Raw genomic sequence first — 27,876 nt, forward strand, 5'->3', positions numbered from 1 at the left:
GTTTCTTAATGCACGCCCTACCAGAAACACTACGAAAGATTTGCAAGGCAAGGCTTCGGTTTTACCTGAGTGTTTCAAGTCTCTGCTTTGGTTTCCCTCCTTTGCTATCGCTGATTGCGCTTTCGATGTCTTCGTGGATAAAGTTGGCCTGAGCAGAAGCAGAAGCAATTAATTTGATGCACTGCTGAATGCTTGAGCAAGCGATCTATTGAACGCACCGAGGCTTTATAGGTAGAGTTGCCACCATATCTTATAGCTGCAAATTCCGTAACATTCACTTTCCACTTGTACTCAATATAAATTGTAAGGATACAAGCGACAAAATTACAGTCCTACAGTCACAAGTGGGAGGGGATGGGCAATAAGGAGTGATGAGAAGATTAATAGTAATAGTAGTGCAGACTTTGTAAATAGTTGGACAGTGTTGAGGGAATTATTTGTTTAACGGAGTGATATGTACCTTATGATTCTTGACAAATGTATCTTTTCTTTCATGTACACAGAGCATTTGCACCAATACAAATTCCTTGTGTGTCCAATCACACTTGGCCAATAAAGAATTCTATTCTATTCTATTCTATTCTATTCTATTCTATTCTATTCTATTCTATTCCATTTATCTGTCCAGAAACAGTGGACAATCAACTTCATTAGATGATTTGGGAATTTAAATAACACGAGATGCAGCAAAGACCTTCCTTTTCATATTTTAGACACCTAGATGATGGACACTCTAAGTTTATTTTTCTATCCATGTTGAGTTAATAGTTATAGTGGAATCATATGGCTTGTAACAGAACGTAGCAATAAAACATCCAGCATGCAGCCAGGTGTGATTCCAATTCAAAAGAACATAGTCAAATGATGAAAAAGATCTCAGTCTAAAACCTTGGGGATCAAATCAGTGCAAACAATAGTAAGCTGCTAAATGGGTACATGTTATCTGTCTATGCTAGCTAATTGGAATGTGCTAGGTGTCTTAAAATATGGAGATACAAGGAAGCCTTATTGAAGCTAGCCAACAGCCTCCTGCCCCAGTACCCTGTGTCATACAGTGTCCATATTCATGCATTCAACAAAGAGGAACATGACTATCTTCTTCCACTATGGTTGTTTAGAAACTGGTGCTTAAACAAGCTTTCCATATTTCCAGAGGAAGCACAACACGCAACCATTAAAAAAAGAGTATAACCTTGAATCACAAGGTTCTCTGTGAATTCACCCAGGCTTCCTATGAGGTTGCTTTGTTATTTTAAATCAGGAAGCGATGCATTCCAAGTACAGGCAGTCCTTAATTTATGACCGCAGTGGAGCCCAGAATAATGTCATAAGTCATAGCGGTTTAAGCCGAGACATCATGTGATTTGGCCTGATTTTTTTTTTGGGGGGGGTGCACTTTGCAGTGATCATTCAGTGAATGCCATGATCATCAAGCAAACACCATGGTTGTAAATAAAATCCATTTTATCCAACAGGCATTTCTTTTTTTCCAGGAATTGGAAATAAGTGCCAGGAATTGGCCCCCAAAATCCCCTTCAAAAATCACGATCATATGGACGTGGGACAATGCACGTGTCTGCAAAGGTGAGCTGGTTACTAAGCCCCCAACATTTGACCCTGAGGCCATGTGGGTGTATGTGGGCATGCAGCCATAAGTTCAACATCGCGGCAGCTTTTGGGTGGGTCAGTCGTAACTTTGAATGATCGCTAAAAGACTGGTTGTAAGTTGAGAACTAGCTGCATGTTCTGCTGCCAAATGGTCAGTAATCTAATATAGCAGAAGAGGTCCTTCTCCTGTCGGACTCTCAGGCTATGGAATCCTCTCCTGAAGGACATACACTGGTACTTCTAGACCAGGGGTGTCAAAGTTGATTTCATTGAGGGCCACATCACCGTTGTGTTGGACCTTTGGGGGGGCAGAGTGGGTGTGGCCAGGGTGTGTGTGGCCAGCTCGATGTCACTGTCGAGGGCGTCTGTGGCAGCCTGAGTGCTCTGCCGGCGAAAACAGGCTCCAGAGCTCCGTTTCTGGCTGTGATGGCCTTCTGCAACCCTATGCCAGCAAGAATGGAGCTTGGGAGGACCGCATGCTCGGGATGGTTGCAGGAGGCTGTCAGAGCCAGAAACAGAGCTTGGAGCCCTGTTTTTGCTGGCAGAGGCACTGAGGGCCGGTTCCTCACTGTTTCCAGGGTGGCCCCACAGGCCAGATCTAAGCATCCTGTGGGCCAAATCTGGCCCACAGGCCTTGAGTTTGGATACCCCTGTTCTAGACTTACGACCATTCATTTAGTGACTACAGTGCTGAAAAAAATGTGACTTATGACCTGTCTTTGCACTTACAACACTTGCAGCATCCCTTGGGTTCCTACAATCAAAATTTGGGTGCTTGGAAACTGGCATGTATTTATCATGGCTGCAGGGTCCTGGGGTCCTTTGCGGCCTGTTTCATTGGCGGACTCCTTAGTCCTTCCATTGTGTTTGTGAAAGAGGCAGAATAACTTTATTTTCCATGCCTTTCTCCCACCACAAAACACATGCTTTTATATATTTCGAGCACATCTCCTTTTCCGTTTTTTTATTCTGAAGTAAAAGACTCCACTACAACCACAATGGAGCCCAAAACTGATGTAGCTAAGTGAAATGTTTATTAGGTGAGTTTTGTCTCATTTTGTGACCTTTCTTGTTAAATGAATTGTGTGTCTCAAAGTCGGCTATCTGTCAGGATTCTGGCAATTGTATCATGAGTCTCGAGCCAAACTTCCAAAACTTCAAAAAGATTTATTGGGAGTTAACATGTCTGGCACTGCATGGGTGTAGCCGACTCTGAGACGCATAATTCATTCATAATTCATATACCCCCACCCCCTGGGTGTATCATAATTCATATTCTCCAGTGAGACATATCCATAGCCAAGAGTCATCAATCATGTTCTCCAGTTACATATTTACACAGCAGAAACTTCAGTCACCTAGTTGCTATCTTTGAACAACTATTTCTGGAATGTACTTTCGATTTCGAATCTGCAGCGCTGCTCTTTCAAACTCCTTTCCCTCCTCCCTTTCTGTTGGCAACTCTAAAAAGACCATAGAAATATTTGATGAGTTGACATTATTTACGATTGTTAAGTTAGCCAGATGGTTGTTAAGTGAATTTGCCTTCCCCGTTGACTTTACTTGTCAGAAGTTTGCAAAATTGAATCACATGATTTTGGGACACTGCAACAGTCATAAAGATGAACTAGTTGCCAAACATCTAAATTTTGATCATATGGCCAAGTGGATACTGCAGTGGTCATAAGTACAAAAAATGGTCATAAGTCACTTTTTTTCAGTGCCGTAACTTTGAACAGTCACTAAATGAACTGTTGTAAGTCAAGGCCTATCTGTACTGAAAGTTCCCTAATCATTTTGGCTGCTCCTCTTTTTAGATACTCTTTTCACTACTGTAAAAATAGCCATAACACTTAGATTTATATACTGCTTTATAGTGCTTCACAGCCATCTCTAAGCGGTTTACAGAGTCAGCCCATTGCCCCCCAACAATTTTGGGTCCTCATTTTACCCACCTGGGAAGAATGGAAGCCTGAGTCAACCTTGAACCTGGTGAGATTTGAACTGTCAAATTGCAGTCAGCTGGCAGTCAGCAGAAGTAGCCTGCAGTACTGCACTCTGACCACTGCGCTGCCGTTGCTCAAAAATCCTTTGGGAAGTGTAGCCTTACCACAGATTTATATAAAAGCATTAGAGGTGTTGTTTTCAATCAACATTCTAATGATTTCCTCCACAGAATTTGCCTTGTTTACATTTGTGGCACACTTTGCCAAGGTTTCCATCCTGAGTCCCAGACCCCTTTCTGCTCACTCACATTACTGTGATTCATTATCTTTTATTTCAATATCAAAAGGGCCTTCTGGGAAAGCCAATTGCTGACCAAGCTTTTAAGGAATTCCTCCACATTCGTTTGGCAGGGATCCACTTGCTTCTAAATATCTGCTTATTTAATATTTGTGTTTCTTTACAGAGCTCAATTATACTCCAAAGTGCCACTCATTGCTCCAATTCATTTAGACACTAAGTGTCACTGGGGGATTATTATGCAGAGAAGTCCATAATATTTATGGATATTGGTTGGCAGGAAGTCAAGTACTGTTCGGGGTCATTGGCTATAAGCAACAGCATAGGCATTTGTATTTCTAAATAAATGCAGAATAAGTATTCTTTTTTAAAAAAAAAATAAGAATTTGAATATGAAGTCTGTTTAGGAGCTGAAATTATTACATTGCCCACTATGTCTTTAGCACCTCAGCAAGCAAGTCATGTTCTAAAAACCAAATCGATATATCATTACATTCTGTCTGGAGAAGAAAACCACTAAAATAGGTCTCTGATTCCAGCATCTTTTATCGATTCCCTACTGTCATTTAATCATCATTTTATTTATGTGTCAGTGAGCCATCCTAAACATTCTCAGAATAGCTTTTCTCAAAGCCTTCCTGAAGTGTCACACAGCAAGCTGATTTAAGGTAATTTAATGCTATGAAAATCACATTACTTATATAAGAATATTCATAAATGCTGCTATCAGTTTCCTTCACATGCAATTACTGTGGAAGATTAGTGGTGATTATTTAGAATAGGACAGGACAGGACAGGACAGAACAGAATTGAACAGAACAGAATTGGAAGGGACCTTGGAGGTCTTCTAGGCCAACTCTTTACTTAGGCAAAAAACCCTCTACCCATGATGGAGAACCTATGGCACGCATGCTAGAAGTGGCACGTAGTCATTTCTGCTGGCACGCAAGCTGTCGCCCATAACTGATTCACTGTGCATGCGTGCGCGCCTCTTGCCAGCTGTCAGGTATCTGCCGCACATGTGTGGGGGGATGGAGGGAGCACGGGAGATGCATGTGTGTTGAGGTATTCCCCGTTAGGAGAATGAGTGCACTCGGGGAAACATAGTGAGAATGGTGATGAATAACACACAACCAGCACACAGATACACTGAATAGTAAAATGTAAGTTTTACTTCTAGTAAATGGGTAAACAAAGTCCAACAAACAGTCCAAATCATACACGGTTAAAGCAGTTAGTATTCAAAACAATCAGTCCAGGGATAATCCAAGAATGAAGTCCTTTTCTTTACTAGTATCATAAACAAAGTTCAGTAAACGGAGTTTGTGAACAGTTGCAAGACTCACAGCAATTCAAGCAGAATGATGTTCAGGCAAAAGGAAACAGGAAATGCAAAAAGAACAAACCAGGTTTCTGGCCCCATCTTATGGCCATTAGAGGAACCTCAGCCAGTCACAATTATAGCATTCTCTTAAAGATACAACAGTATTAAATGAGTATCCTGGTTTATATATTGCCAACCCAACTGTTAGGTGACTATCATTCTTAAAACCATGCATGTGCAGGGGAATGGGGGGGGCGTTGCATGCGCATGCATGCACTTTCAGCACACAATGACGAAAAGGTTAGCCATCACTGCCCTATACCATTTCAGACAAATGGTTATCCAATCTTCTTAAAAACTTTTTTTTTTAGTTAGGATTAGTTACTTTATTTATTTATTTAAAACTTATTTATCACTCATCTTATGGCTCAAGTGATTCCGAGCAGTTTCCGTCAGGACAAATAGTATATAACAACGATTGTAAACGTAAAAGTGAATTAAAATTACAAAAATGACAACAAGCTAAAAAAAAAAAAGCAAGCAGGGGTTTGGAGGAAAGAGGTGGGATGCATCCTCAATTAGTGCCTCCTCTCTTATGTGTATCAACCACCTCCACACAGCACCTTCTCTTTCAAGACTCCGTGCCACCTGGCACCTGAACTGAGGAAGCTCCTTGGATGAGAAGTGAAACGTTTTCAAAGGAAAAAAAAACAACAATAAAGAAAGTCCAGTTAACCTTTGGAAAAAAGCCCCTTTGGGACAATCATGACCTGGATGATTGAGAACCTACATAGATAGGTTTAAAAGACTTTCCTGAAGACTAAAGAGAGGGGGTGGATCATACCTTCTGTGGTAAGAAGGGGTGCCCAATTCCCAGGTGTACAGAAGGGGTGCCCAATTCCCAGGTCATGACCCACTACCAGATCACGGCTGATTGGGAAGTGGGCCATGCAAGTGGTGAGCCAGCACACATGCACGCAGCTTGACTCACATAGGTGGCAGGCCGGCACACACTTAGGCGCACATTCACATCGGCCCATCGATTTTGTCAAATGATTATAAGATTACAACTATGTATAGACATAGTTATGAATACATGAAATGGATACATATAAGAAAAATAAAAAGAAACAATAGGACAGGGACGGTAGGCATCTTGGTGCGCTTATACACGCCCCCTAAAGATCTCTTAGGAAAGGGGTGTGTTCAATAGTAGACAGTCTAAGGTTAAAGTTTTGGGGGTTTGGGGAAGAAACCACAGCGTCAGGTAGAGTTTTCCAGACATTGACCACTCTGTTGCAGAAGTTGTATTTCCTGCAATCAAGTTTGGTGCAGTTTACCTTGAGTTTGCATCTATTGTGTGTCAATAGATACCAACAGAATACCAACTGAACAGAAAATTTGGATCTCAGGGTTGAAAGGCGGAATCCTTGCTGATCTCTGAGAGTTGTTTATTTGCAGATATTATTTTACCCAACTAGGTAGCATCATTAGTGCTTGGCATTGGTTAAAGTAGACCTGATGGGTCTTGTTCAGAACCAAGGGATGAACAAGATCTTGTTCAGTTCTTAAGTCTGAACGGCATATTTAAACTTTTCCATAGCCTGCCATCCTCCTAGTGCCGTGATGGCGAACCTATGGAACATGTGCCAAAAGTGGCATGCAGAGCCATTTGTGTGGGCACACGAGCCCCAGCCAAACTTACCTGCACTGTGCACATATACGCCTCCCAGCTGATTTTCAGCCAATTTGAGGTCATTTTCACCCTTTTTCAGCCTCGGGAGGCTGAAAAACAGGCCTTCCGGAAATACCGGAAGTGCCAAAATGGGCCGGTTTTCAGTCTCCCAAGGCTCCAGAAGCCTCTGGGAGGGCCTCAAACAGGCCAAAAATTAGCTGGGAGGTGTGTGCATGCGCAGTGCAGGTAAGGGGGCAGGCAGTTGTGCACACATGCACAGGGGGAGGCGCATTGCATTGTGAGTGCTGGTATGCTCGGGCTATCATGCACACATGTGCTTTCAGCACACCACAACAAAAAGATTCGCCATCACTGTCCTAGTGCATTGATGCTACAGCTGCTAGAATTTTCTATTAACTCAGAATATAAGATCCAACAGATGTAGAAGACGATAGATTGAAGACAGCGGGGTAAGGTTATGGAACAAATAAGCAAGCAAATTTTAAAAAGCCTAATATATTCTAACTCCCTGTGTTTAACTGCAGTATTTTGCCTTACCTTGACTTCATCACACTGGAAAAGATGGAGGTCTGCTTTGCTTTGCGATGGCTCTTTGCACACCAGAGCAAGGATGGAGTCATAGTTGCATGAATTCATCACAGCCTGGCAATGCTGTATTGTGTTCAAGGGAAAGTTCTCAAGTTCATTCTGAAAAGTAAATGGGAGGAAGAAGTGGGATGTACAAAATTCTTCACCATGGTTCAAATCCTTTCTCTCATCTTCCCAATATATCCCCAAATATACTACCGTGTTACTCCAACAATCTGCCCTCCCCCAATAGGAAGTCCCAGCATGTTTTATAGGCATAAAATGAAATTAAGCCCCTCCCCCAAATTAAGGCCTATATTAAACATGCAAAATGGAGGGGAACGGGGGCCTGGGGAAGACTTTGTTGCATACCTGGCTACGGTGCGCCTAAGTGACCTTGGAGGGCGACCTCAGATCAGGAGACCTTCACCACCGGCTTTCCTTTCCCCGCAGCCGCAGCCTAGAACAATATCGCGGCATTTGGCACAGCCATGGGGTGTTTGGCTCAGCCACGCATGGCCAGCCAGGGCTCCTCCTTGCAACTGGAGCCCGGCGGAGACACTCAGCTTCAGGTGCTCCTGTCGCCGCCTTCCTGGGCATCGTTCGAAGGCAAAGCCCATTCTTTTAAAAATGACGCCCTACTACCGGTACGACAACCCCATGTGGGGAGGCGAAACTCCCACAGGATCGGCCCACCCCGGGAGAAGCACCCAGTCGCTTCCCGGGGTGGGCCGATCCTGCGCTGTGGCTCGGGAATTTGCCTCCCCCCGTGGGGTTGGCTGCCCTCTCGGGCAGGGGAGGCTTTGTAGGGCATCGTTTTTAAAAGAATGGGCTTTGCCTTTGAACGATGCCCGGGAAGGCGGCGACAGGAGCGCCTGAAGCCGAGTGTCTCCGTTGGGCTCCAGTTGCAGGGAGGAGCCCTGGCCGGCCCCGCGTGGCTGCGGCAAACGCTGCGGTGTTGCTCTAAATGCCACGGCAACACGGGGAGAAGGGAAAGTAACGGTGGCGGAAGGTCTCCCGATACAAAGTGCCCCACCAACGCTGAGGTCAACATCCAAGCCATCGCCACCCACCTGCCCGAGGATGCAAGTGGGGGGGGGGAATTAAGTCACCCCCAAAAAGACGGCCTAGCTGTTTTTTCGGGGGTCAAAAAAAAAATAAGGCCTGGCCTTATTTTGTGAGAAACACGGTATTGACTCAAGATATGACAACAGGAAACAAAGTGAGGAAAAATAATATAAACCTAGAGGAGGCCAGGAAGATGGATTCTCTGATTTCCACCCCTATTATTTTTCATGGTATTCCATGAATGAGAATTAGCTTTTGAACATTTTTTCAAAGGAGAAAACAACAGTGAAATTCTCACTGCTGGATAATTTCTTCTGCCCTGGCAAAATTGAGAGAAATTGTCCATAAGTCCAACTTTTTGGCTCACTAATTGGTTGGATAATTGTCATCAGTTAATGTGTGCCCGGCTCTCATCAAAACTCTGAAAATGTTTTCCATTTCCTCTACACCAGGGGTGTCAATCTCAATTTCACTGAAGGCTGCATCAGGGTTGTGTTTGATCTCAGGGGGGAGGGATGGGCGTGGCTGGGATGGGTGTGGCCAGGGTGGGCATAGCCAGCTCAACATCACTCATGTCGGGGCACCTACTCTATTTTTGCTGGCAGAGGCACCGCTGGTCCTTCACTGCTTCCAGGTTGGCCGGATCTAAGCACCCCATGGGCCAGATCAGGCCTGTGGACTTTGAGCCTGACACTCCTGCTGTCATGCCCCTGTCGGAGTCTGAATCCGAGGAGGAAGACAAACACCTGACAGGGAGTGGGAGTATGGTTCCATTGGCTGTGGAAGGGCAAAGTCCGGCTGGGCAGAGCAGGGAAGAGATAGAACAAGGGAAAGGGAGTGCAGAGGAAGACCCAGGCCCACCCGCTCTTCATTCTAGGGCACGCAGGGAGGAACAGAGAAAAGAACAATGTGGGTTGCGTGGCTTACAGGGGAGGAAAAGGCCTTGATTCCCTTCATTAGCCACAGCTGGGAAGGCAGTTGATAAGAAAGGCAGGCTGCTGGGAACAAACATGACTTTATCCTGTGTTGTCGTGGCTTCCTGGCGTCTTCCCAACAGTGTGAGTTTTGCCATGCCTTCAATTCTGAAATTCTTGCTCGTGCCCTGCCAAACTAATTACTTCAGTTTGGCTTGTTTGGACTTTAAGTTACAGTTTGTGTTGCTCATGTTTTGGACTTAAGTTTTTGCAGTCAAAAGCTGTTCCTGGGAGAGTTTTTCTCCAGCCAGAAGGTAACCTGGACATTGGGGGCAAAGTTGGAGATAATAAAAGGACTCTTATTGCTTATCTGACTGTGTTGCCTTTGTGCCATGCCCCGGGTCATCACACCTGCTCAACACCTTGCTTAAGACCTTCACCCTACGCTGTCAACACATCAACCTTATTACTGAGTCTTTACCTTGGATTCTAAGTCCACTAGACTGACAGCTTTGTCATCCACTTGAAGAACCATGTCTTGTGTCCAGACTTTGCCTTTGGCATCCAGGAGTTTCAGCTTCCTTATTCCATCATCAACTGTGATCATGGCTTCTTTCCGATCCAGAACAAAAGTGGTGAGGTGCTGACAGGTTGGCAAAAGAAAAGGAGATCTATGTTTACAAAAGGATCATCAGAGCAGATACTTAAAACTTTTTGAGAGATTCTTTTTAGAAAAGCAAAACAGGTTGCTTACAAAATAAAACGGAGAGAACAGAAAAACCAACCATTTCTATCTATGGATATATTTGAGATGCATAAATAAAATAAGATTTTTAAAAAAATCTTACCTCTACATGGTATTGCGTTATCTCTGAAATGCTGCTGATGCTGTCTCGTGCATAATTCTTCCTTTGCTCTGGTTTTTATCAAAAACAGAAAAAGAGGATATTAGAATACTACATTTATTTAAAAATATCAGTGGGTGGGGAGCTTTGATGGCACCAGTTGCGTATCCCTGAATTAAGATAAGTTAATATCACTGAATAGGCTTTTAATCTATTGATTCTAATTTAAATCTCAGACAATGGATTGATTCACCAGCTGAAAGTAGAAACTTTGGTTTTGGCTTCATAGATTAAGTGCAATGTGCCACCAAGACTTGTCAACTGTTTAGAACTTAGCACATCGGATCAATCCAATAAATTGAGGCTTATTCAAAAACTCATAATTAAGTAAGCTACAGCTTAGCCAGGTGTGTGAACAAGATCACCGTGGTTATCTATTGAACTTCCTGACTGTCTTAAGGTGATAAACCAAATATCTGGCTACATTCCACAGATTGTCTACATCTTTCAGTTTGCTTGGTATGGACATAGTTGGAACTGTCCTTTGTGGCATGCAATCAGTTATGTTCATGATGAAGTCCTTCTGTTTAAATTGCAATATTCCCAATACAGATAGTCCTCAACTTACAACCATTCATTTAGTGACCAAAGTTACAACAGCACTGAAAAAAGTGACCTGTCATGCCCCTGTTGGAGTCTGAATCTGAGAAGGAAGATGAACAGTTGACAGGGAATAGGAGTATGGCTCCATTGGCTGTGGAGGTCTGGCTGGTCAGAGCAGGGAAGAGGTAGAACAAGGGAGAGGGAGTTCAGAGGAAGACCCTGGCCCACCTCCTCTTCATCCTAGGGCATGCAGAGAGGAATGGAGAAGAGAGCAATGTGGGTTGCGTGGCTTACGGGGGAGGAAAGGGCCCTGATTCCCTTCATTATCCACAGCTAGGAAGAGAGTTTAAAAGAAATGCATGCTGAGTGCAGCAGCTGCAGGGAGCAAACATGAGTTTATCTTGTGTTGACTTTAGTTATCTGTGTTCCTTGCGTCTTCCCAACTGTGTTAAGTGATTGCTGTGCCTTCATGTCTGGAATTCTTGCTCCTGCCCTATCAGACTAATTACCTCATTTTACCTTGATTCTACTTATAGTTACAGTTTTTGTTGACCATGTTTTGGACTTGATTCTCTGCAGCCAAAGGCTGTTCCTGAGAGAGTTTTTCTCCAGCCAGAAGGTAACCAGGACATTGGGGGCAAAATTGGAGCTAATTAAAGGGACTCCTACTGATTATCTGCATTGCCTTTGTGCTACGCCCTGCGTCATCACATGACTGATGGTCAGTTTTCACATTACTGTTGTAGCATCCCCATGATCACATGATCAAAATTTGGCAACTGGCATGTATTTATGACAATTGCAGTCGCTGGGTCATGTGATCTCCATTTGTCACCTTCCCAGCCAGCTTCTGCCAAGCCAAGTCAATGGGAGAAGCCAGATTCACTTAATGACCACATGCTTCTCTTAACAACTGCATGATTTGCTTTAACGATCACAGCAAAAAAAAAAAGTCATAAAATGAGGAGCAACTGGCTTAATAACTGCCTCGCTTAGCAATAGAAATGCTGGGCTCATTTGTGATTGTAAGTATAGGATGATCTAGGATATTGTTTTGAAGAGGAAATTATAATTAAAACCCATCTGCTAATTTTTTCACCAGATTGTAGAGTATTTTTCATCTGGTTTCCAGGCACTGCCTTATTAAAGCAGCTTATAGTGACTTCAGAAACGCTCTGGGCTGTTTTTTTCATATACAGGAGCTTCAACGTGATTTAAAGGGCCAATTTACCAGATATTCTCTTGCCTCTTAATCAAAAGCCAGCAGCTCTCCAAATTCAAAGATGGGCAACTCAACCCTCCCAAGATGCCTGGTTGTGAATCCATCACTGCCTTTTCATGAGCAATGAAAATAGCAGCCTTCTCACACGCAACACATAATTTGAAAAGAAACACTCCATCTGGGAGGGAAAAGGCAAACAAAGGAGACGCAAATGACTCCACAAGCCAACCACTTTTACTATTTTATTTGAAATCACACTGCACACTTAACCCTAAACCTGAATTAACCAAGTATAGTTGCAGGATTTGGGGGTTTGACATATACTATGCCCAAGGGTCGGAGGGGTTTGAAGCGGGTAGTGATGTAGCTGTGGTACGCCTTCTCTGAACGCGAAGCCAAACAACAGGATCACAGCTCACTATTCATTCACTATCCATTCACTATCCACAGCTCATAAAAACCATTCTGAAACAGCAGTAGGCTAGCCCCAAATTTAAAACTAAAACGGCTGTGAAAGTCTGACTCACAGATGAACACAATACAGAAGCCTGATGATGGCAGATGAGATTCTGCCGAAATGTTGCTAAAACTGTAGAGGCACAACTGTAGTGATGTGGGAGAATGCCCGAACAAAGCTGAGTGCCATACATATAAATATAAATATATAATTTTTTGCATGTTACAGTGGGAAATATGTTTGGGGCATGTTTTCACTATCCACTATCCAGGAAGAGAAATCTCACTTTCTGACAAAGCAAGCGTATACTGCAAAACTATTTTCTGTATGTTTTTTTACATACATCAAATGTTATTAAACAAACTAGAGAAAACTTTTAAGCAAGTCCCTGAAATATGAAGTATATATTCAGTATACACACATACACCTAAACACACACAAACACTATGTACATATAATAAAAAAGTAAAGTGTTCCCCTGTCCAGTCATGTCAAACTTTAGGGGTGGTGCTCTTCAATTCTTAGCCAAGGGAGCCAGCGCTGTCCGAAGATAATTTCTGTGGTCATGACTGTAGGCCAAGTCACATAGAACACTGTTGCCTTCTCACTGAAATGGTACCTATTTATCTACTTGCATTTGCATGCTTTTGAACTGCTAGGTGGGTGGGAGCTGAGGCAAGTAATGGGAGCTCACCTCATTGTGCGGCGTTCTCAAACCCAGGCTGTTGGCTTTAGTGGGTGTGGCCATGGTACACCACAGCAGGGTGGGGGGTCATTTTTGCCCTCCCTGGAATCCGGAGGCTTTCCTCAAGCCTCCGGGAGGGCAAAAACGGCCTCCCCAGGATCCGGAGGCTCTCTGGAATGGGCCCATTTCCAGCCTTTCCAAACTTCCAGGAGGCCTATTTTTCGCCCTTCCTGAGCTTCTGTGCACGCCCTGCACTTACCTGCATTTAAAATGGCCCACCTGGGGATTCCTGGAAGGGGAGGGGTGGGCAGGACTAGCCAGGAGTGGGATTTGGGAGTTCTCTGAACTGCACAGTATCTTATCTAGGAGCTCTCCCGAACCCCTGCGAACCCCCAGCAACCCACCTCCAGTGTGTGTGTGTGTGTGTGTGTGTGTGTGTGTGTGTGTGTGTATGTGTTTGTGTATTATATACATTCACACAGTATGTATGTGTTTGTGTATGCATAAATGCTCCTATATAAAGCCTTTCAGTAAACAGTAGCCATATTTCATTACATGATCCATAGCTAGTCAAAGTTAATAAACGATCCTTTCATCAGTTGCTATAGCATCAATTCTGCAGGCCTTAATCCTAAACCTTAGTCCGTTATTTCTGATTCATTACTTCATTTATTAAAATTATCACTTCTTTTTACCACAGCACTCATAGCAATTAATAATAAAACCAGGTCAATAGTGGAAGACAGGGCTTTTCCAGATATTTTCAAATTAAGTTTGCCATAATTGAAATGGAAAGTACTAAACAATACTCCGAGAAACAATGGGTGATGACAGTAGTGTCCTCATTGTCCTAGACTCCTCTCAGCATATTAGAAGGCAATGACAAGATTCCGTCAACAATTCTATTGACATGTGACTTTTACCACATCCAATATTTTTAAATCTTCATTTTTCATCTTTCTTGGAAATAACTATCTATTTTCTAAAAAAACCAACACAATGAAAATAGTTTCCATCACAAAAATTGAATATAGCATTTAAACATCAATTAGTAGAGGTGGTATAATCATTTTCTAAAAATAACTTCCTACCCAAAAGTTTCTTCAGGAGTAAATTTGGTATAAGAAAGCAGCCATCAGTTAGTGACAATGAGATACAGGTAGTCTTCAACTTACAACTATTCGTTTAGCTACTGTTCAAAGTTAAAACCATATCGAAAAAACGTGATTTGCAACTGGTGGTTGCATTTACAATCACTGTAGCATCCTCACGGTGACATGATCAAAATTCCGGTGCTTGGCAACCAGAATATATTTATGATGGTTGCAATGTTCTCCACTTAGTTGATTGCCATTTGCGGCCTTCCCAACTGACTAACCCCCCCAAAAAAGTCAATGGGAGAAACCAGATTCACTTAACAACACCCTGGTTCACTTAACAACTGCCTTGAAATTAGCAATGAAAATTCTGATCCCAATTGCGATTGTAAACCAAGGACCACCTGTATGTACAGCCAATTTTCTATTATTCTCAAGAGCATATGTAAGGTGGATCTTTAGCCTTAACTGGCCAAGACAATCACATACTATAATATCAAAGGGTTTCAGATCTGATAGTATAAATTAAAAACATTCCGCTCAAGCCATGCTGGTTACAATGAGAAGGTTAAGCCAGACAAGGACACTGCCATGTTCAGTCAAGTATTTGTGACTATAAATCACAAATTTATAGTGATTAATGTAATGACAAATCTGTAGTGATTTATGTCTATTTTGATTTTTGTTTGAGAACTATAAATCAAATAAATATGTGGTTTTCAGTTGCATTCTACCTAAATATCACATTCTTTATTTCATTCTATGAGAAATTATTTTTTTAGCATTTTTCAACTCAGTTCTTCATGAGTGCCAGGTTGCTATTTCCCCTCATCTCCAATTAGGCATTGAGATATGCCAGCCTCACCAAAATGGCACCTAGGCCAAATGATGCCCATAGGGCCTCCAAATTAAAGTAGCAGATTTCAACTGTCAGGTAATAATTCAGATCTTCCATGTTTGATGATACTCACATTTCCTAGGCAATTTTATAAGATGTCTCACAACATGTTATGAGCTTTCTATATTTTATTGGTGCCTTTGGGGCTTTTTTGTGAGATCACACCATGGGGCATGGTGGAAAAAGTGCTGTCAATGCCTGCTTATGTATGTGCTTTTTACACAAGACATTTAAATCCTATTTAATATATATCTTCTCTACTGAGGAGCCTGGAAAATAAGGTTGTAGGATCCAGCTCCTGAGTTTTATGCTACAGCAGTGCTTCTAAAACTGGCAACTTTAAGGTATGTGGAATTCAAGTCCCAGAATTCCCTTGCTGGCTGGGGAATTCTGGGAATTGAAGTCCACATGCCTTAAGGTTGCTAAATTTGAGAAGTACTGTTACATAGTAAATATTCAAACTATGTTTTCCCATAATTTAGTGCCTTAGACTTGTTTAGCTATAATTCTCATGCTCTTCTCCAGTATGGTATGTGACAGGAGCCCCCAAACTTTTGGGCGCCAAGGATCAGTTCCGTGGAGGGCAATTTTTCCACAGACCAGGCTGAGTCTGGTTTCACACGTTCCCTGGATCTTGTGTGTGCATGGACGGGGCATCGCTTGCTTGCCTGGCCCGGTTCCTGGGAGGCCACGGACTGGTGCCAGTCTGTACCCTGAGGGTTGGGGACCCCTGTAGTATGGGATATGATAGCAATTCAGAAGATCACAGTGTCTGATCTGGGCAGAATGCCCTCGATTATTATTTTCTGAAAAGTATAGCATGCCAAAGATTTAGTCCCAAAGGTGCTTTTTCAAGAGGCAACTGGACTTTCTGTTTTTTTCTTTGAAGATATTTCTCTTCTCATCCAAGAAGCCTCTTCAGCTCTGACTGGATGGTGGGGAGCAGATAAGAAATGGTGTAGGGACTTCTGCTTGGGCGGGGGTTGGACTAGGTGACCTACAAGGCCACTTCCAACTCTGTTAATCTGTAATAAGATCCTTCCCTGTCTCGCATATATATTTAGGAAGCATAAACTTGCCCCATCGGAAAATTCCTCAGTCATTTTGGTGTCCAACAATCCATTATTAAATATTAGAAGCATTTGATTGGGTCAACATGTTGAAATATTTTCATTTGCACGGACTTTCCCAACCCCCATTTTCACATACTGAAAATGTGCATGCATACACGCACATGCGCACATGCCCACACATGTACACACACACACACAGAGCAACAAAACCTGCTGTCATCTGCTACCTTTCTTGGTTTTTTGCTTGGATGACGATCTGAAGAAATAAACCCCATCTGCTCCTGAGAATTATTATTTTTCAAAAGAAAGGAAAAGAAGGAAGATTTAAGATCAATCCTACACCCAGTGATTATTTCCATTTGGGAAGATGTCAAGGCAAGAGTGTTGACATATAGACTTGCAATGAAAAATTGTTTGTCACACACAGCTCTTAAAAAAAAAAAGAAGTAAAGAAAAAAGAAAGAAGAGCTTTATTAAATGCTATGCATGCAGACACAAGCTTTTAATAAGGATTGGTTTGCAGATCAAATAGAAATCAACCTGTGTTTGCTAAAAACTGTGCAGGCAAAAAAGCAGGCTCCCACCAATGATTTGATGTTTCCTGTATTTTATGATTCATATTTTTTTATCCGTCCTTTACAAAAACGTTGCTTATTCTGAAAGGGAAATAGCATCACGCCTACATATACATAATATTATTGTTGATGTTGATCTTGAACCAATCCGCCCTACGACTAGAAAAACTCTGTCCTCCTTAAAATCCTACAGCTGTCCCCCTTGATAGTTGCCTGCAGTCCATTGGGAAATATAAGACAGCCTTTGAACTTTCATTATATGCACATAAGGGAAGGTAAAGGTAAAGGTTCCCTTCACACATACGTGCTAGTCGTTTCCAGCTCTATGCGCCGATGCTCATCTCTGCTACAAAGACGAAGAGCCAGCATTGTCCAAAGACATCTCCGTGGTCACGTGGCTGGCATGACTAAATGCCGAAGGCACACAGAATGCTGTTACCTTCCCACCAAAGGGGGTCCCTATTTATCTACTTGCATTTTTTACATGTTTTCCAACTGCTAGGTGTTGTGGTTCACTGGCAGCAGATGCAGACAGCTGAGGTCTCTGACAGCGAGGACTCAGATGAGGGGCCTGTGTGTGATGCAGGGATGGGGCCAGGACTTTCAGAGAGTGGGGTGCTGCCTGCGGAGCTTGGGGAGTCTAGCAGCAGTGACACAGAGGACCCCGGGGAGCCAGTGCTCAGTGCATGTATGCGCAGGGCTGCTTGAAGGAAAGAGAAGCTGAAGCAGCACGGGTAATTCGGGAATAAGGCTGGAAGGTCATGGCCCCTTCCATAAGGGATAAAAGCCAGCCTTTGGGGTTGGCTTCTTTTCAGGAAGCAAAGAAATTCTTTCTACTCAGAATCCTTGTTGAAGCCCTGCTTACTCCAGTTTGTTTTTTGAAACTTCTGGTTTTGGATACTTATCTGCAATAAGTCTTTTGTTCTTGGAAGCCTTTCACAACCTTGAAAGGGCTTGCTCTTATCTGGGACAATTAGTTTTGAATGACTCTTGGCTGTGAATTCACAGCGCCGCATTAAAAAGATTTGCTTTTATACATACTTTGTATTTGTTTGATTTGAACGAGGCTTGGGTCAGAACACTAGGTTGGCAGAAGCTGGGACAAGTAATGGGAGCTCACTCTGTTATGTGGTGCTAGGGATTCAAACCGCCGACCTTTCTGATCAACAAGCTCAGCGTCTTAGTTGCTGAGCCATCGCACCCCAGTGTCCCCCTTGATAGTTGCCTGTAATCCATTTGTCCAACTACAAGCAAGACTGCTTAGCAGTTTTCTATCAATATACACAAGATCCCCAATTAAATTCTTTTGTTCCATTTCTGTCTAGATTTCTGAAGGTTGGGAAATATAAGGCAGCCTTTGAACTTTCATCTATATGCACATAAGGATCTAACAACAAAACAAGAGAAAAAGGAGTAAGAATCAATTTCCAGGATCAAATTAGGCCTGGTTGTTATTTACAAAGTCCTATATCATAAAGCTAGAATCAGCGTATATCTGGTACTCTCTGGCCAAAATTAAATTCATCTGTCTGGTTTCATTCATCTTTAGAAGACCTGCTGAGAATTATCTCCTCATCCAGGAAGTGCGTCAGGTATGGGCTAGTTCAGGGGTGTTAAATTCAAGGCGTAGGGGCCGGATCCAGCCAGCGGGGTGCTTAGATATGGCCTGCGGGGCCACCCTGGAAAAAAGAAAGGACCAGTCCATGGTGCCTCTGCCAGCAAAAATGGAGCTCCATTTTCACTGGCAGGGGTTTTCAGGATGCTGTCGCAGCTGAAAACGAAGCTCATAGGGACCACGGGTAGCCTTCCCAAGCTTACTGGAAGAGGGTTGCAGGAAGCTGTTGTAGCTGAAAATGGAGCTTGGAAGCCCGTTTTCACTGGCAGACTGCTTCGGCCACCACAGGTGCTCCCAACACAAGTGACATTGAGCTGGCCACACCCACCCTGGCTCCCTGAGGTCAAACACAAACCTGATGCGGCCCTCAATGAAATCAAAGTTAGATGGTAAACTACTTTGTGGAATCCGATGTATTTTTAGATCTAATTAAATGTTGGGTGAACACTCATCTTGTGAAAGGGAGGAGAAAGGAGGTTGGTTAGTCTATATGATTTGTATACTTGCTGTACAGGTAGTCCTTGATTTACAACCACAATTGGGAACAAAACTTCCTTTGCTAGGAAAACTAATTAATTCCTGATTTTACAATCTTTTTCTTGCCACGGTTGTTAAGCGAACCACCACAGTTGTTGAATGAATCTTGCCATCATTAAGGGAATGTAGCTTCCCTCAATGACTGCTTATTGGAAGCTTTCTGGGGAGGTCACAAAAATAATCACAAGTATTGACTATTATAAATACAAGTGGTTGCCAAGTTCCCAGATTTTGAACATGTGACTATGGGAACAGTTGTAAGTGTGAAGGAACAATCTTTGAACCACTTTTTTTCAATGCCATTGTAACTTCAAACAACAGTAAATGAATGGTTGTAAGTTTAGAACCACCTGTACACGGGGCAGGATCTTTAGAATGGGATGGGTTAAATAGATAAATGAATAGCAATGTAATTTCTAGGGCACACAGACACACAAACACACACACACACACACACACACACACACACACACAGATGCTATAGCAGCAGTTGCCAACCGGTGGGCTACGGACCACCAGAAAAATCTGGTGGGCCACAGAGAAATGTCAACCCAGAGCAGCCCCCAAAGCAATTAATCTAGGCTGCACAGGAACACAAGGCTGCGCCGCCCACATGGCCCGCAGGAACCCTCCCCGCCATTCACGCCTTATCTGGCAAACTTGCCTACTAAATTGCTATTTTTCCTTTTTTCCGACCACCAGCTGTGCTGCTGTGCTGAGAAATTTAGATTAGCTAAAAAGCAGGAAATCATTGGATTTCTTGCTTTCTAGCTAATCTTTAGATCTTCCTTAAGACTGAAGCAGTACAGACTCAGCTAGCCGATGGCAGGTAGATAGATCTCTGAATGAATCTGTGATTCTGTGAGCAACTCAATTTGCCTTCCGGCTTTGCCTGATTTTGGGTAAAAGTTGCTCCTCTTTATAAAAAAATTCAATATTTATATAAATATTTATAATATTTACATACAAGCCATGCCCAGCCAGTCACATGATCACCAAGCCACACCCACAAATTAGGCCACACCCACAGAGCCAGCTGTTAAGAAATTTGAATTCTACCCCTGCCTGTGTGTATGTGTGTGTGTTATGCGAGAGAGAGAGAGAGGGAGGGAGGGAGGCAGGGTGGTTAGATCAGATCTCTCTCTCTCTCTCTCTCTCTCTCCCACCAACATCAGCAAGCCACCGTCAGTCAAAATTCATATTAGTGGTCCCCAAGATTTAAAATTATGAATTTGGTGGTTCCTGAGGTCCAAAAGGTTGGCAACCCCTGTGCTATAGAATACAATGCCTGATGGCTCTAAATCAGAGGTCTCCAAACTTGGTAACTTTAAGACTTGTGGACTTCAACTCCTAGAATTCTCCAGGCAGCATAGCTCCTCCAGTCTTGTTAGCTCAGGAATTCTGGGAGTTGAAGTCCACAAGTCTTAAAGTTGCCAAGTTTGGGGACCCCTGCTCTAAATCATTTTTTCCATAACTTCAGCCTACTTAGCTTAATTAAGACTTTGCATTCATGATCCAATTATAATCTCAGCATTGGCTAGTGAATCTTACCATACAAAGCTTTTGCGCTGGTCTTTGAACTCTGTTCCTTGTCCCTTGAAGAAAATGTTGGCGATCCATATCCACTGTAAGGTAAGAAAGAGATTGCTTAGGTGCATTTTTGTGTCCTGGAAAAGTCAATCAATCAATATACAATCAAGCTAAAATTCAAAGACTAACTGCAGTGAATTTAGGAATGTAATGATTTTGGCTTTCATGTTTCCGGTTCATGTGGATCAGCTTAGCAAGTGTGAAGGAATCCACATAAGGTGTTTGCTGAGTGAAAATTCCCAAAAAACTAGGAATTATATCTCACCATTCAGCTACTTAAAGAAAAAAAATGCAAATGAGTGGGTATACATAATCAATCGCCAGACAATTTAAGGACAGGGGTGGGATTCTACTAGTTCGCACCTATTCGCTAGAACCGGTTGTTAACATTCTAAGCAGTTTGGAGAACTGGTTGTTAGAAGAAATTACTGGCCTAATCCTGTAAGGAAGGCAGGAAGGAAACATTCTGGTGTTGCTTTCAGAAACTGCCTCTCCGTTAACCCTTATTACATTCTTGGCAGGACAAGACTTCCTATCTCAGGAACGTCTCTGGAGTTTTTTTCCCCTCCATTGCTGGTACTTTGCTTGTGTGGAGTGGCCATTCAAAGTTACAATGGCACTGAAAAAAGTGACTTATGACCATTTTTTACACTTATGACTGTTGCAGCATCCTCACAGTCACAAGAGGCCAGGCGAGGAGATGCCCGCCTCGATGTGAGTGATGTTGAGTTGGCCACACCCAGCCAGTTACATAACCACCAAGCCATGCCCACCAACTAAGACACGCCCACAGAACCGGTTGTTAAAAAAATTGAATCCCACCCCTGTTTAAGGATCAACTCAACTTTAGAGAGATGGAGACATAATGTGCCCTAAAACTATACTACAAGATTACTTTGGATCTGGAACTGGAAAGAAACCTAAGGTTGTGGCTCATTAGTGGCCAGCAGAGCTGGCAGCAGACTTGGACAGTGAGGAGGTTGGGGAGGAACATGGGCCAGTCCTGGAGTCTGGGGAAGGCGCTGATATGTGCTCTGCATCAGAGGCACAGATGGGGCCAGGGCTTTCCAACAGTTATCACCTGCCTTTGGGGTTGGAGATTAGTGGGCAGAAGAACAGCTGGAGCTTGTTCCCAGTGTGCGCATGTGCAGAGCTGCCAGGAGAAGGGAACAGTTAACAAGGGTCGACTTGGGAGTAAAGGCTCAGGTGGACGGTAAATAGCCCCTCCCATAGGGAATAAAGAGGAGCAAAAGGGAAGTGTTGTTTGCAGGAGACAATCAATTCAATTCATTAGAGTGAAGATCTGTTCCTGACTTCCTGCCAAGTAATTGCTGTTGCAATGTGGCGTTTGGAAGATATCGGTCTAGCAACTCTCCAAGCCTGATAAAGGTCTGTAGTTGTGAAATCTCATGAAAGACTGTTTGACGAGACTTTGCTGGAGCGGAATTCACTTTATCCTAAATAAAAAGGGTTTTATCGGGACGAGGAGTCTGCTTCATGATCTTGGGAAGTCTAGGTCAGAACACCTAAATAAGGACAATGAGCTACAATTCCTCTGATATAATCTGAAACAAACTATATTTTCTAAATGGTTCAAAGATAACTAGGAAGACACAAGTTGGGGAGCAAATCAGAAATCCTTAGAGAACACTAAGTTAGGGACAGCCCCCTTACATGCAGCTACATGGTATCTAGAATTTACATGGCCAGTTTTAGAACTAGTGGCTGATCTGTCTTCAGTTCTGCCTTTGAAAAACATTTATCAGATAACCAAAGAATCTTGAGATGCTCTTTTTCATAGAACCGCAGGGCTGGAAGGGACCTCAGAGGTCTTCTAATCCAACCCCATGCTTACAAAGACCTTATAGCAACCCGGTCAAGTGGTTGTCCAGTCTATTTTTGAAAAACTGCAGTGATGGAGCACTCACAACTTTTGGAGGCAATCTGTTGCATTGATTAATTGTTCTCATTGTCAGAAAATTTCTCCTTACTTCTAGCTTGGATTTCTCTTTGACGATCTTTCACCCATTACTTCTTGTCTCCCTCTCTAATTGCTTTGGAGAATAAGTCAATCCCCTCTTCTCTGTGACAGCCCCCACAAGTACTGTACTAGAAGACAATTGTCATGCTCCCTCCTAATTTTTCTTTTTGATAGGTTCTTCTTCTTCTTCTTGTGCCATATCCATCATCAGAGGTTGGCGATCATGTTGGCGATTCTATTTTTATCAACAGCCACACCAAAAAGGGCTGTTGAGTTTTGTCCAAAACAGTCCCTTACATTTTGATTTGATAGATTAGACATGCCTAATTCATTCATCACATGATTTGGCCTCCAACAATAGCTTTGCAGATTCTGAGACTATTAATAGACTTGCTCCTCAAACACTCATGAAAATAGAGACCATGCTTTGTCATTTTTGCACATGTTCAAATAACTGTTTCTGGTTATTCAAGCTAAGATCAAATAAATTTTGTTTGAGTATGCTTCTAAGCAGCTTGGAAATGTGTTTAAGATTAGACAATCTGAAGTTCTTCTTTCAAAAACCAATTAATATATACAGATAAACCATAATTACTAAGGCAGAATTCCAAAGTTTAGCATGAGCCACCCACATGCACCCATCTGTTCTTGTTTTCTGTGTATAAGGAAAGCTTCTAACAATTAAGGCTGTTGTTCAGGAAAAAAGAAAACCAAAAACCAAGTAGTTTGTACTGTTAAATGCATAGAAACAATATGTATAATAATCATACACCTGAAAGAAAAAGAACCTCAGCTTTCTGTTTTATTTATTTGTAAACAACTTTTTCTTTGCTTCATGAAACACACAAATAAATTACATATGACTTTGGCTTCAACAAACACCACCGGTCTCATTTATAAATTTGTTCAGATGCCAGAAATCACCAACTTTCCCCCATTTAATGAAAGGGAGAAAAATAGTGTTCTGCTTTCTAAAAAGAAGGACGCTGCCACCAGCAACTAATAGTATATGATGTTATCAACTGCTATCCATCCAAGTGTACATAAACTGGTAAGGCAATTGTTTCTTTTTATTTATCAATCAGAATAGAACTGGAAGGGAACTTGGAGGTCTTCTAGTCCAACCCCTGTTCAAGCAGGAAACTCTATACCATTTCAGACAGGTGTCTGCCCAGTCCTTTTTCAAAAAACTAACAACAACAACCTTTCAGTAATGAAGCATCTACAACTTCTGGAGGCCAGCTGTTCCACTAGTGAATTGTTCTCACTTAGGAAGTTTCTCCTTAATTGCAGGTTGTTTCTCTCCTTGATTAGTTTCCATCCATTGCTTCTTGCTTTGCCTTCTAGGGCTTTGGAAAGTAAGTTGATCCCCTCTTTTTTTTGTTTTGTTTTAGAAGAGGAACTTTTTTTTTTCTTTTTCGGGAGAAAACATTACCCAAATCCTGGTATAAACTACTGTTTTTATTCCAGCTTTGAAAGGCTGCTAGAATTCAAAGCCGCAACTGCAAATGATGATCACACCCAATCTTATCTGATCCCTTGACTTCTTGAAAACCACAGAGGATTTAAACAGCTGGGTCAGCGCCTCCGATTGTAACTTGATAAGACTGCGCTGAGGAATTGGGTGAACCCTTCGCTTCCTTATCAAGTCTGCCAGTGTTTTGCTGTATGCAAGCTGGTTCTTTGACTTTCATTATTACAACAACATCAGATGAAAATACACAGGACCAAATCTATAGCAGGGATATGAAAAAAACAGCGGGTCTCTAAGAGTTGTCAATTGATTAAAGCAGTCTGCCCCATCTGGTATGTATCAGTTGTGTTGTGGCTACAAGAGCCACTATGAACATTCTGAAAAATGTTGTTCCTAACTAATCTGGAGGCCGCTAACTGGCAAAGCTGGGTTAAAGGAACAGAGTACATGTGGATCTGTGCTATATTGTGATATTTGCATAGAGAGTTTGTGGAACAACGGAGAAAATATTTGATTAAATATCTGGGATTTAAGTATTTTTTGCTGCTCGCTTGTGACTATGATGTATCTTTAATGACACTGAGCTGCTTTTATCTGATGTTATAAGATACCTTTGAGATCCTCAAAGGAATGAAAAAGCAAAACGGTTTAAATGAATAAAATATTAGGTACAAAAATGAGAAATTAATTTGGGAAAGCATAGAAAAGGGTCCAGCAATAGAGAACATTTTTTAGAGAAAAAAATTGTATGAAAAACAGTTGGAGAATTAGACATGTTTAACCTGGAAGGGGCGGGGGAATACTGTAAGGCAATATGATCTTGCCATTAAATATCTGAAATGCTATCCTATACAAAGCATTATTGTTCAGAGTTGCAAAAGATGAGGGAGCAATGGATTTTATTTAAAGAAAGATTCCAGCTGGAAATCAGGAAGTGAATTCTAATGATGAGAGCCGTTCAATGGTGGACAGATTTTCTTGGGATATTTTTTTATTTTTATTTATTTATTTTGATTTGTCAATCGCTTACAAGATAATAGGTATAAGTATGTACATAGTTATGAATACATGAAATGGGTACATATAAGAAAAATAAAAGAACAATAGGACAGGGACGGTAGGCATGTTGGTGCGCTTATGCACATCCCCTACAGACCTCTTAGGAAAGGGGTGAGGTCAATAGTAGAAAGTCTACGGTTAAAGTTTTTGGGGTTTGGGGAAGAAACCACAGAGTCAGGTAGAGTATTCCAGACATTGACCACTCTGTTGCTGAAGTCGTATTTCCTGCAATCAAGTTTGGTGCGGTTAACCTTGAGTTTGTATCTATTGTGTGCTCTTGTGTTGTTATGAAGCTGAAGCATTGACAGGTAGGACATTGCAATGTATGATTTTATATACCATACTTAGATCGGACCGAAGGTGGCGTAGTTCTAGTTTTCTAGGTCTAGAATTTCAAGTCTGGTGGAATAAGGGATTCTACAAGTAGAGGAGTGGAGAACTCTTCTTGTGAAATATTTCTGGACTTTCTCAACTGTGCTAATATCAGATACATAATGTGGGTTCCAGACTGATGAGCTGTGTTCAAGTATTGGTCTAGCAAATGTTTTGTATGCTCTAGTTAGCAGTGTGATATTACCAGAGAAAAAGCTATGTAGGATTAGGTTAACAACTCTTAATGTCTTTTTGTCTATGTAGTTACAGTGGGCTCTAGCACTTAGATTATTAGAGATGAGTATTCCAAGGTCCTTTAAAGAGCTTGGATCATCAACAAGATCTTGACTATTCAGACTATTGTATTTTATTTTCTGATTTTTTTTGCCAATATATAAGACAGAAAATTTATTTGTTGAGATTTGAAGTTGCCATTTCTTTGACCATTCCAATACATAGTCAAGATCTTTTTGAAGGGTAGCAGTATTGTCTGTGGTATTGAACAGCTTTATATCATCAGCAAAAAGAACGCAGTTGCTCTTAATATGATCACAGATGTCATTTATGTAGAGTATGAAGAGAGTTGGTCCTAGAACACTGCCTTGGGGGACACCACTGTTGACAGGTACAAAATTTGATAGGACACTCCCACTTTTGACCATTTGTTGTCTGTTTGACAGGAATGCTTCTATCCAGTTATACAAGTGTCCAGAGATACCATAAGATTTTAGTTTTAGTAGTTTGTCATGCACCACTGAATCAAAGGCTTTACAGAAGTCTCTGTAGATTGCGTCTATTGCTTTGCCCTGATCGAGTTGTGTAGTCCATATGTTTTTGCAGTGTAAGAGTTGCAGATTACATAATAGTTTTTCCTGAAACCAAATTGTTTATTGGAGAGTATGCTGTTTGTCTCTAAATGGAGGATAATGGATTGATTAATAATTGATTCCATGACTTTATAGGTGACGTGGCATAAGGAGATTGGTCTGTAATTTTCAACTAGGCCGGGGTCTCCCTTTTTGAAGATGGGGATGACCGTGGCATGATAGAGTTTAATCAAGGCCATCTATCAGGAATACTACAACAGTGGATTCCAGCACTGAGCTGGGGAACTCTGGGAGTTGAAGTCCATACACCTAAAGTTTCCAAGATTAGCAAACACAGATTTAGATGATCTCCAAAGTCATTTCCAGACCTTATGTTCTGTACTACGATGATCAGGAGTTGTAAATTAAGTTCATTGGAGATAGTACTAAAAAAAAAAAAAAGCCACAAGAGGTGGATTCATGTATCACAACATTTATATTCACTTTTTCTTTTTGCAAACTGGTCCAAGACTGGCTTGGGAGCAACAGTATGCCAACCTTAGCTAGTCACAAAAATACTCAATTGGGTGAGAACTGGTTAAACATAAGAGAGTGAGCTTAAGAAAATTCCCAGCCCAACTTACTACAGGGTAATTCTGGGCAGCTTACAATCATAAAAGATTGTATGAGAGGGTGGCGGGGAGAGACAGAGACAGAGACATAAGTATTAATTTACTGTGTGTGTGTGTATGCACACATATAAAGATATATAGATAGATATGGATATAGATATTTAGATATATAGATGTAGGTAGGTAGGTAGATGGATAGTGTTGTGGTTAGCCAGCAGCAGGTGCGGATAGTGGAAGAGAGCAAGGACTCAGAGGAGCGGCTGGGACCATCAGGGAGTGGACTGCTGCCTTCAGGGATGGTCGGGGCTGGCAGCAGTGACGAGGAGGTTCCAGAAGAGCCTGTGCTAAGTGCGTGTGAGTGTAGGATGATTTGTAGAAGAGAACAGCTGAAGCTGCACAGACGACTTGGGAATAAGGATACAGTGTAATGGCCCCTCCCTCTGGGGAATATAAGCCTGGTTTCCAATGGTTTTTGCCTTTGCAAAAGGCAAAACTTTCAAAGGACTCAGTGTTGTGATTACAGACTGATTTATTTGAAGACTTCTGCCAAGGTTTTTCTAATTGGACTAACTGGCTGCAAGCCATCTGTTATCTACAAAGAGAATTTGTAGATTAAAGCCCTGAAAGTTTTGAGTTACTGAGTTTATCTGTGTTTGCTCTCGGGGAACTTGGCTGGGTCAGAACAGGTAGGTAGATAGGTAGGTAGATAGAGATAGACAGACAGACAGTAAATTAATACCAGCAAAGTCTATGATTCAATTACAAATGGGGAAGATGGGGACAGGGTGGTGGGGAGATGGGATCTCTGGTTAAACAAGGGAAACCCCATCCGTGGGGTCAGATAGCATGTGAAACCATGCCCCATCCAGTCTGTGGAAAAACTTCTCTCCACAGAATAAATCCCCGGATCCCAAAAGTTGGGGGCTGCTGCCCT

The 27,876-nt window shown here is 42.2% G+C and overlaps 1 protein-coding gene across 4 annotated transcripts in view; it reads right to left on the reverse strand.

Annotated features, from left to right (window-relative positions):
* EPS8 (EGFR pathway substrate 8, signaling adaptor) overlaps positions 1-27,876 on the reverse strand; it is a 172,735-nt gene that overhangs the window by 56,940 nt on the left and 87,919 nt on the right. For all 4 annotated transcript variants that reach the window (XM_087935145.1, XM_087935143.1, XM_087935144.1 and 1 more), the window contains exons 3-7: positions 20,580-20,653; positions 10,270-10,337; positions 9,903-10,064; positions 7,410-7,559; positions 66-148 (exon numbers count right to left, since the gene is read on the reverse strand). In XM_087935145.1, the coding sequence (XP_087791271.1) occupies positions 66-148; positions 7,410-7,559; positions 9,903-10,064; positions 10,270-10,337; positions 20,580-20,653 (537 nt within the window). The remainder of the gene's footprint in view (positions 1-65; positions 149-7,409; positions 7,560-9,902; positions 10,065-10,269; positions 10,338-20,579; positions 20,654-27,876) is intronic.

The sequence above is a fragment of the Pseudonaja textilis genome, chromosome 5, assembly GCF_049901715.1.
Source record: "Pseudonaja textilis isolate UNSWEBS1 chromosome 5, rPseTex1.2, whole genome shotgun sequence".
Taxonomy (NCBI): Eukaryota; Metazoa; Chordata; class Lepidosauria; order Squamata; family Elapidae; genus Pseudonaja; species Pseudonaja textilis.